This window comes from Macadamia integrifolia, unplaced genomic scaffold (genome assembly GCF_013358625.1).
Source record: "Macadamia integrifolia cultivar HAES 741 unplaced genomic scaffold, SCU_Mint_v3 scaffold2464, whole genome shotgun sequence".
NCBI classification, from domain to species: Eukaryota; Viridiplantae; Streptophyta; class Magnoliopsida; order Proteales; family Proteaceae; genus Macadamia; species Macadamia integrifolia.
Genome location: NW_024868734.1, coordinates 10216 through 21377, shown reverse-complemented (window position 1 = coordinate 21377; position 11162 = coordinate 10216). Strand labels below are relative to the sequence as shown.

Below are 11162 nucleotides of genomic sequence, written 5' to 3'. Positions count from 1 at the left end.
TGAGGTAACCAGTAACTTCGTCAACGGTCAAAATTTGTTTCACACAATATCGATAATACATAATTCTTTTCTTGTTGCCAACCCTTAGCAACACGAAGCAACACTTCGTGTTGCTACCACTGACCCTTTTTTTTTTTTTTTTTTGTAAGCTTATTTTAGGTATTTTTGGATGCAAAGTAAAGTGAAATTTAATAACCAAATATATAATCATTTGAAGTTAATGATAAAGTCATGTTGGAAAATGATTACAAAAATTTCTTTTTTAAGTATGAAAATTCAATTTCCCTTCCCTTTAATGATATTACTGTTTATTTCATGTAATAAAATCAATTACAATAGTTACATACAATATTAATATAACCCAATTTGAATTATGCACTCTATCATATGGTTGTGAGAATCATATATGGATGGGTCCCATATGGTTGTGAGAATCATATATGGATGGGTCCCATGGATATATAGGTCGTATATGATTATGCATCATAATAAAAGATTCCCTCAAGATATTAAAAAAAAAAATTTATACTGAAATGTTTTATGGTAAAGTTGCATCTAAAATTTATCACAGAAATGTGACTGACCCATGAAAATTGTATAAATTTAAAAACCACTGAGGTTCTACACTGTTAAGATCCCATATCAGCTTATGGGGGCTGATGATCCCTCATCAGTTTCCTATGGGAATTGAAGTGGATTGATATGGTTTTGGATCCCTTCACCTTGTAAACTGGTTTATGGGATTAAGTTCTTCCAGTATTGTTTTAGTGGTATCAGAGCAATCGATCCTCAGCCCAACCTACGCGTAAAAAGGGCGACCTGATACCAAAGTGAAAGCTACTAGAAAAGACCTGCCGCCAGGCTAAAGTAGAGTTAGTGCAGCTTAGAAAGGAGTATCTGATCCAGAGTGGGCCATCGTGGGCGTCGGGTTCAGAAGTGTGATGGTATGTTAAGATCCCATATTAGCTTATGGGGGTTGATCCCATATCGGTTACCTATGGGAATTGATGAAGGTTGATATAGTCTTGGATCCCCTCACCTTGTAAGCCAGTTTATGGGGTTGAATTCTTCTAAGACCATATCATATACGAAAACAATTATCTCACATTAGAGTGAATAACCTGACGTATTAAAATGAGTTCTACCTACCACCCAACAGAATCAAGAAGTGAAATTTTTTATTTTATACTAAATGTTTCTTCTCCAGCTATTAGCTTGGAGTTCCATAGAACCCAATCCTACAATGCTTGGTGCAATCGTTGTTAAGCATGAGGACTTGTGCAATAAGGGATGCACAATTGGCTTTAGTGAGTTCTAATATGCAATCTCAAGCATAGAAAATGGGTATCAAACACCTAAACTTTTTGTTTGTGAAAAGATGAACCAATTTGCTTAACATTACATATCACGACAAATCAAAGTTAGCCACACATTAAATAAATGTTTTCCTAGTTCCTACCTATCCTTTTATTGGATAATCTGTATCACTCTATCTTTTCATTCCATCACTCAAAGAATCTACTCCTACTCGTATTCCATTAATTTCTTTTGTGTGTGTCAAGTTTTTCCCTCCCTAGTGGAATAGATGGCAAATAAATCCCCTTAGGCTAAAATTTTGTGGGTTTTGTCAACTTATGTGAACCACCATGTCTGATGTTCTTTTCTTTGATTTTTCGATAGTCCTTGTTATTATTGATGCAATCAATTTTTTAGACAAAAATGGCATGACAGCACTTCACTGCGCAGCTCGCGCAGGCGCAAATAAATCTATCGATGTGTTGATTAAACATTGTCCAAATTGCTTTGAGCAGGTAGACAATAGAGAATGGACTACTCTTCATTTTGCAGTTGCAGGTGGAAGTGACTCTACCATCAAGTAGATTATAAAAAATGAAAAGTTGAAAAGCATTTCAATGGCTATGGTGAATGAGCATGACAATCAGTATGGAGATACACCTTTACATCTTGCAGCCAGGATTTCAAACTTTGATGCATTGAGCTTTCTCATGGATATCTCTCAAGTGGACAGAAGAGCCCTAAATGGTGACAACAAGACCGCTTTGGAGATCTTTAAAGCCACGAAAACAAATGGTATTTCAGAACAGTTGGAAAAGGTAACCTTCTCTAGTTCTTTGAGCAATTTAATTTTCTTTTTTTTTTTTGAATGAAAAATATATTGAAGCAAAAAAGAAAACAAATACAACAACAAAACAAAGCCAAATTGGCTAGACCACGGTGAAAACCCTACCAAGCCCTGAAGTGATGGGCAACAAACCCCTAAGAGAAGGGACAAACTCAAAAAGGAAGGGGGGGGGGAACAAGCCAAAGAAGGGAGGGATACAATGAAAAAAGGGTAGAGAGAAAAAACAAGTAAAGAATAGAGGGAGGGATATAATAAAAAAAGGGGGGGGGAAACAATAAAAATGAGAATGATACAAAAAAAATGGGGGAGGGGGGATAGAAGAGAGGAAGGTCCCAAGAATATGCCTAATCTAAGGGGGTGGAGAGAAGAGAAGAAGGTCCCACGAAGAAGCCAGGAACCGATTTTTATTTGTATCTGGACAAACAACAAAATTATGAAGATTTTTATTCCTCACATCAAAAGTAATAGCATCCCTAATCTGTTCCAGTGAACGAGAATTGATAGTCCATCTTCTTTTGTTCATTTCCCACCAGATATGATATAATGTTGCACTGAATGTCAACTTGCCAATATGATCATAAAGAGTTTTACCACTAAAAGCATTTAAAATTCATTTCTATTCTCTTTCAAATGGAAGAATAATTCTAGGGCTCGACCAAAGCTCGCGAAGAATGCTTCTCCAAACCGACTTAAAGAAAGGACAATCAAAAAACAAGTGCTCAAGGCTTTCAAAGGAATTCCAACATAAGCAACAATTAGAGACACAAATATTTCTATACATAAGAATTTCTTGAGTGGGAAGACAATTGGTCATAGCTCTCCAGATGGTATTGCAGAACAATTGGAAAAGGAATGGTATTGCAAAACAATTGGAAAAGGTAACCTTTTATAGTTCTTTGGGCAAATTAATATATGAAAAAATTGTCATTCTACATGTAATCATAGCTGGTAATATTTAAACTTCTCACCCTTGAAATTTGGAGAGATGATTGGGTTCCTTGTCATAGAGGACCCCACATGCTCTTAATTCCTAGAAGAATACTACATAGCACATAGCACATAGTGTTGTATTAAATGATGTTATAAGGGAAAGTTATAAAACACCACTTTCAAAAGCTTTTAAGATGTTTTGTCTCCCACGAGTGTTGGAACTAAGATCTTTCCAGAGTTACTCAGCAAAAGTCGTGGGAAATCTTTAGTTGCATATTGGTTCTGGAAGAAAGTTAAGTGACGCTTCTATAATATAATGAGAACTACAAGGGTAGAGTTCCCTGAAAAAAATTCATTCTCTCTCTCTCTCTCTCTCGTTTTCAAGGCATTTGAGATTTATTTTCACACAAATGTGTGCATCAAGCCAAGCTAGGCTGGACATGGCATAGCACATCACTAGTGTGCGTGTCTTGCATTCTTATCGGTGTTTAACACCAACTCCTTTTATAAGTAAGCTCTTCTTAAACCATAGGGTAGGGATATTGTCCCTAAGCCGAAAAGGTGGACAGAGATAGTGACTAAGCCGAATCTCCAAAGCGAGGACCGCTAACGGAACTCTTTGAATCTGTTACTAAGCCTGTGTTTGAGCTCTATGTCTTTGCCTTAGCGCGCGAACGCTTTCTTGGCTAACCCGAGCAAACCACGCACCCTGATGAGTGCTATTGCTCAGTTAGCATTAAGTGAGAAGGTACTGAAGATGATCTATCAGACTTCCGATCAAAGAACAGAATTAGTGCTTTACTTTTCCTGGTGGCTTGTGACTTGGATTTGGAAAATCCTTTGCCAGAGTCGAATAAGGTTTTCTCGATAACGGAGTCTTTTTCCCAAAGTCTTTTTTTTTTTTTGGTCCCATGATTTTCACATGACTTGAAATGCACAATTGTCGACATTGGTGATGTGTCAAATGATTTTCACTCACATACTCTCTTATATACTCATTTTATCTGTTTTGTCCCATGATTTTCACTGTTTTGAGAAGTATTGTGAGTTTTTGTCTTAATGATTGTGCAGAAACACAGTGTCCTGACATAGTCAGGTAATTGAGTTCAATAACTATCAAAAATGCCGACAATTAGGGGTTTCAATGGATCGGGTTGGTCAACCCTAAGGTCTCTTAACTCAACCCAAGCCCAGCCCAGCCCTAGGTCTAGGTCGGGTAGGATATCTTAGCCCAAGCCTAACCCTGTCAGGTTTAGCCCAACCCAACCCAACCCTGATGGACCATGATTGGGCTAGGTTTAACCCAATACTATCGGTTACTTGGTTGCTTGATCTTAATGCATTGTAAAGACCAAAGGCCAAAGTTTTCGTATATGTGTAGATTGTAGAAAACCAAAGACCTTTTTCTATAAGTACCCATTAATAATTATTAGCATATTTATATGATTATACGCTTGATATATATGGTTTGGTTGGGTTGGGTTGGGTTGGGTTGGGTCGGCTCGGCCGAACCCTGCCTCGGGCCTTAAAATCTCAACCCTAACACACCTTATAGGCTGAAATCTCAACCCAAGCCCTGTTCGGGCTCAGGGTGGGCTAGCTGGTTTGGGTTGACAGGGCTTTTTTGACACCCCTACCTACGATGTTGTCTAATTTTGGAGTGAATTCTCAATGGCACGGCTTAGTGCCACCGAATCTCTCCCATTACAAGTTTTGTAGTTTTTGAGTGATGTGTTAAAAATTCTGAGTTGAACATATACCATATTGAAGTTAAAGCTTTGTAGCCATTCAGTCAATATAAGTCTATTTATCATACTTTATTGTTCTATTTATAACAATTCTTAAGACTATAGAATTGAGAGCGTAGATATAGCTATTGAAAGTTCTTCAACTACTCCCCTAATTCATGCAATAGAGAGCTGAAAGATCATATCCGAATTTGAAAAAATAAAATCGTTCAATGGTTCTAATTGTAAGTGATGGAAGCAAATGATCAAGTTTAGTTTAGACCAACTAGCTGTTTCTTTTGCTTAGACTGAAACCATTCTTTCTTAAAAAATTGATCCTACTCTAAGTGCTAAAAGAGAAGCATGGATACATAGAGATTATTGTAGATACTGAATTTTGACACCTTGGGGGGGACCTTCTGGCAATGATGATCAAGGGCCCACCGGACTCCCTTGGCGATTGTGTGGTAAAAGTTATCGTTTTAACCTTGGTAATATTTAAGTACCCAAACCTTCCCAAATATATCCGAAAGTTTTAAAATGGCCCTATCTATCTATTGTAAACCTACACAAAAAAATTCACCCAATTCAATGTCATTTGGCAACCTATTAATGATAACTGACCGTTTTACCCATGGCCTAATTCCAGTGCCCATACCCTTCCCAATTTGAGCCAAAAATCTTAGGTTTTATCTAGATGCTTTAAGCCTATGGGTAAATCCGATTCCTGTGTAATACATGGACGACTTGTGAGACATCCTCTGCTTATTGAGAATGTATCACTGTTATCCATGACAGAGCATTAGTGACATCCCATGACTCAGAGTATGCATATTACTTTTGTTAAGGAATCACTGTTATCCACGATAAAGCAGAGTGAGAGCCGTTTAAAAATGACTATCTGATCCGAAGTGGGCCACCATGGACGTTGGGTTCAGAAGTGTGGTGATATGTTAAGATCCCATATCAGCTTATGGGGGTTGATCCCATATATATATATATATATATTGATTTCCTATGGGAATTGATGTAGATTGATATGCTCTTGGATCCCCTCACCTTGTAAGCTAATTTTTAAAGTGAGTTCTACCTACCACACAACAGAAACAAGAAGTGAAAATTTTTTATTTTATAATAATATTTTCTTTACCAGCTATTAGCTTGGAGTTCCGTAGAACCCAATCCTATAACTATGCTTGGTGCAACCGTTGTTAAGCATGAGGACTTGTGCAATAAGTGATGCACAATTGGCTTTAATGAGTTCTAATAGGCAATCTCAAGCATAGAAAATGGGTTTCAAACACCTAAACTCTTTTTTTTGTTAAAAGATAATCCAATTTGTTTAACATTACATATCAAGACAAATTAAAGTTAGCCACACATTAAATAATTGGTTTCCTGCTTCCTACCCATCATTTTAATGGATAATCTGTATCGCTCTATCTTTTTCATCACTCAAGTCATCTACTCCTACTCGTATTTGATTAATTCCTTTTTTGTGTGTCAAGTTTTTCCTTCCCTAGTGGAATAGATGGCAAATAAATCCCCTTAGGCTAAAATTTTGTGGGTTTTGTCAATTCATGTGAACCATCATGTCTGTTGTTCTTTCTTTTGATTTTTCAATAGTCCTTGTTATTATTGAAGCAATCAATTTTTACAAAATTTTCATACGAAAAAGTCAAATTAATGTGAAAGGAGAGAATCTTTCCAATCTCATGTTTCACGCCTAGACATAGTTGGATGTGAAAAGACTCAGTTTCCCATGAATGTTGGGTATTTTTTTCTATTTTTTTAGCAAGGGAACACTAGATTGATAGGATTTTCTTGTCCAATATAAAATTTAATACATGACTAAGAGATAACGTGGAGAACATATCCACTATGTTTAGACACAAGCCTTATTGGCACTTGATAATTACATAGCCCAGCCATCTGCTTTTAAATTCCCCTGACTTATTGGAGTGGATGTTGACTTGGTCTACTAGTTCAGGTACTTATTGGTCCCAAAATTTAAGAGGGTGGAAAAGACCATCGTGGAACACGAGTTAGTTAACAATGCATGGCAGTTGTGGTGATTTTTATGTTCCCACTTAATGTGATAGCAGCTTTTACCAAAAAATAATAATAATAATAATAATAATAATAATAATGAAAAAAATCTACACTTAAAGAGTTACAGTGTCAGAATTGGCATCCTCTATGGAATGTCCGAACAACTTAGTTCACCCATATGGTTTTTCCTTTTTTTTTTCTCTAATAACGGGTGTTCAACCGTCAGCCTAACTAGTTTCACGGGTCCATAGGTCCATATTAACTTTACAGTCGTATGGACCAAATTATACTAAGATTGAACGAAGACATTCAACTTTCATTGAAAGCAATAACAAGCATTAAACGTTCCCATGTGAATGGCTTCAAGGAGATAAGAGGAGTCAAACTCAGAACCACACGCTTCATAAGGCGAATGTCCCTTATCAACTCCACTACTCCCTTGGGTCCCTAGGGTTTTTTTACCCATGTTGTGTTATGGAGACCAAATTTCGTGGGCATATTGTCCACATAGTATAATTTCCTAGTTATGAATTAAATTTTAAATCCATTTATCAAATACACATGTCAATATAAGGCCCTCAAGATTGTTTGAGGAAGTCAAATTTCTTTGGGTTATTTGAAGAACAAAAATCCTTGAAAAAAATAAATCGAGAAAACACATACATAGTAACTCCTGTAATTGAGATTGAGATGAACTATCAAATTCGAAGGATTCGATTGTCAAAATATCAAATTGTCATTAATCCACAAGATATGATAAATTAGTTGTACGTTGGAATGGTTTTCCACACACTGTGTTTGAAAAAAAAAATTCTGTAAACTTCTTGGTTACAATCATTTCTATTAATTATTTCAGTTAAAATTCGAAGGTTCTGTGAAGCTTAATTATTGGCTTCATATACTATTCACAGCCTTAGATGGGCTTCAAATGGCCTCATGAGATATTTATCTCGGACTTTAAATGTGGGCTTTGTAAAGTAGCTCTAAACAAGTTCTAAGTGGACTCTAAACGATCTCTAAAATGTCGGGCTGAGTAAAACTATTAGTTTATCAATCCCGATTGAGTACTCGTCGAAAAGCACCTTGCACCAAGAATGATCCAATGTTAATTGGAACAGGCTTGAGCTCCAGACATGTGATAAACAGGCTGAGTCTATTTATGATTTTTTTTTTCCAATCAAGCACGATTGAGCTTGCCAATGGGGGCCTGGAATTGAGACCCTTACGCACCGTCAGATAACGTTTCTGCAAACAAAAATGGATTTTTTGGTGTTTGATAACCTGTTTCTTGAGACGTTTTTTCGTACGTAATGCCATTAAAAAATTCAATAGTATCATCAGATGCCCAAAAGGGAGAGATGGTTCGGTTGCCTCTTTTTAGATTTAAATAGTTGAAAGATTTATCGGGCACAACAGCCTTTGTTTTCTCTCAAATTCGTTTCTAGAAACGAAGAAACAAGTCTGACTTATTTTTTCAAAGTCGTTTCTAGAATTGTAAATAGACATAAATTTTGATTTATGTTTCTAGGGTGAAACAGCAAAACTTTATCAAACATTTTTTAGGTTGTTTCTCCGTTTTTGAGAACAAGAAAATGCAGAAACAGAAGAAACAGAATATTGTCAAATGGTGCCTTAATTCTCTCTAAAGTGGACCAAAGGATGAAGTGTGAAACACGGGAAATCAAAAGTGACGAGTGTTCGTTCTACAATAATTTAGCAGAGTGAAACCCCGTACAGATGATATAGAAGGTAAACTCTTTCCACACCACAGATGATGCTATCCATAATTAATGTAGGTGATAAAATATGCTATCTGCATCACACATGCTGCTATCTTTTCATATCAGTACGTAGAAGCAGTCTCAATCAGGAAAAATGAAAACTTTTGGACACCATAAATGCGGCATTATAGTCATTCTCATTGGAAGAAAAAATTTGTGTGGATCAGATTGTAAGAGAATCATTCTTGTATGATTCTGATCTACACGCATGGAATCCACACAGGTTTATAAATTCAGAACAACCTGTATATATGAGACAGATAGAGGACTAAGCTGTTAAACTCAGAGAGCAGCCAGCCTTACAAGAGAGAGAGAGAGAGACCATGAATTCAGACTTGTATAATGCCGCAGCTGGAGGTGATATTGAGACCCTAAAGAGAATATCAAACTCAGAACTACTGGAATCCCAAGAAACCCCTCAAAAGAACACAGTCCTTCATGTTGCAGTACAAGTTGCATCAGCAAGAAATGAGAAGGGACCATATTTTGAGAAAGAAAAGATTGAGGAGATATGCAAAATATGTCCAGCCCTTATCCGAAGAGTAAACTCGAAAGGTGATACTCCGCTGCACATCGCCGCAAGGGGAGGCCGATCAGACATAGTGAAACTACTAGTTGATGAAGATGCTATTCCGCGATCGCTAGTGACAATGGTGAATTCGAAGAAAGACACGGCCCTGCATGAAGCCCTTAGAAATCACCATCTCTTCGATCGGAAATATCAGAATGAGTACCTTGAGGTAGTGAAGACGTTGTTACAAAAAGAACCAGAATTGTCCAATTTCATCAATGATGCAGGTGAAAGCCCAGCTTTCATGGCTACCAGGGAAGGACTATGTGACTTCTTGGTTGTGATCTTAAATTTGGATTGTTGCAAAGAATATGGTGGCCCAGGCAAAAGCACTGCTTTGCACGCAGCAGTTCTTTTAAGGGAAGATGGTACGTAAATTAATTTCTGAATGATATAGATCATCCCTTATAAGCTTCCCTGATTTATGTCTTTCTTTAGCGTGTGTGTCTCTGTTTTACCAAATTTTTATTTTTTACCAAAGTCAGCAAACGAATATCATTTTAATGGGGAAAATGTGTGTTTCCATGTCTTCTTTATTTAAATGAACAAAAAGGAATGTACTGCAATGTCAAGGTTAATGTAATGTTGCGGTTGGTAGTTTCTGTTGATGGCAGTACCCAAGGTAGATGTTGCTTCTCTATTTTTTCGACCTGGTCTGTCCAGATCCGATCCTTTGTAATTCATTTTTTTTTTTTTTAGGTACTCTATGCATATATGGTTTTTCTATTCCTCTACTCAATCTGCAAATCTGAAATGGAACGTTTGTTTGACCATTATTTATTTTTTCTTTCCTTTTGTAATTAGGAGAAAAGACTGGCATTTATGATTATATCCAATCAGCAAAGACAGCAGGAGGAACAAGAAACATAGGTATGTCGTTGTTACTTATATAAAAGGAGGACTCAACTACATCATACCATTTGTGATATGTTTAGATCAATGAAGAGGAGCACCCCGGGTGTAACTCCGCTGGTCCAAAGGCGTTGTGTGTTAACAAACGTCTTCAGTTCAAATCTTTCCACAACTGATTAGTTACATGGGTTAGGTGTAGCTGCGTGTAACTGGGGAAAACCTGTGAGCTTGAACTATAAAAGTAGGTAGATTCAAGGAATTATTAGAAAGTGGTGAGAAAAAAAATTAATCAAAGAGGTCCCACCATAAGGGTTTACAAATTTTTAACTAATATATTTCTAGATGTTCCACCATATTTCTATGGTGACTCAAATGGTGGAACTGAAATTTTGTAAACATATAAGGAGAAAGTTTTCCTTCACCTATAGGGTTTTAGTATATTCCCAAAATACCCTCCCAGTGGGTATAGAAAGACTCAGTCCTAACATGATAAAAAATAAAAAATAAATAAAAATAAAAAATAAAAAAAAAAAGAAAAAAGAAAAAGAAAAAAGAAAAAGAAGAAGAAGAAGAAGAAAGAAAGAAAGGAACTGAGGTATATTGAAGCTTAAAAGACATAAGAAGGAGAGAGAGAGAGAGGGTGAGGAAAGACCGCCGTGGAGCTGCGAAGCCACCGCTGCCGCCGTCCAAGTCCGAGTCCGATATTCCAGTTTCGGTTAAGGTAAGTAAAACAGCTGACTGGATCTGCTATTTCTGAGAGTGAACGATCGCAGCCAAGGATCTCAAGACTCTCAGACGATCGGCGATGTTGTTTTAGTGTCAGATCTCAGATCTGTTTTCGTTGGTAGCCGATCTTGTTAGTTGTTCTTCATTTGGAAAACACTGGTTTCACGCCAAAAAGGAAAAGGGCAGGTTGGAGCTCAACTCTGCAACTTGGAGAGAGGGTCGGGGATCTCACCTCTGCAACTTTGCGAAGAACGAGCCGATCTGCTATTTCTGAGAGCGAACGATCGCAGCCAAGGATCTCAAGACTCACAGACGATCGGCGATGTTGTTTTAGTGTCAGATCTCAGATCTGTTTTCTTTGGTCCCCTGATCTTGTTCGT

The 11162-nt window shown here is 37.1% G+C and overlaps 1 protein-coding gene across 1 annotated transcript; it reads left to right on the top strand.

Moving 5' to 3' along the window:
- The first annotated feature begins 8827 nt into the window (after nt 1–8827).
- On the top strand, nt 8828–10518 carry LOC122066560 (alpha-latroinsectotoxin-Lt1a-like). The gene is made up of 2 exons (XM_042630377.1): nt 8828–9572; nt 10009–10518. Exons 1-2 carry the CDS (start codon nt 8957–8959, stop codon nt 10095–10097), a joined length of 705 nt encoding a protein of 234 aa, XP_042486311.1. The 5' UTR covers nt 8828–8956; the 3' UTR covers nt 10098–10518.
- The last annotated feature ends 644 nt before the right edge of the window (nt 10519–11162 follow it).

Bases quoted from the DNA above. Each gene is read 5' to 3' on its own strand.
- LOC122066560 (XM_042630377.1), top strand. From the start codon at position 8,957: ATGAATTCAGACTTGTATAATGCCGCAGCTGGAGGTGATATTGAGACC. The intron at 9,573-10,008 runs GTACGTAAATTA...TTTTGTAATTAG, and splicing joins AGTTCTTTTAAGGGAAGATG to GAGAAAAGACTGGCATTTAT.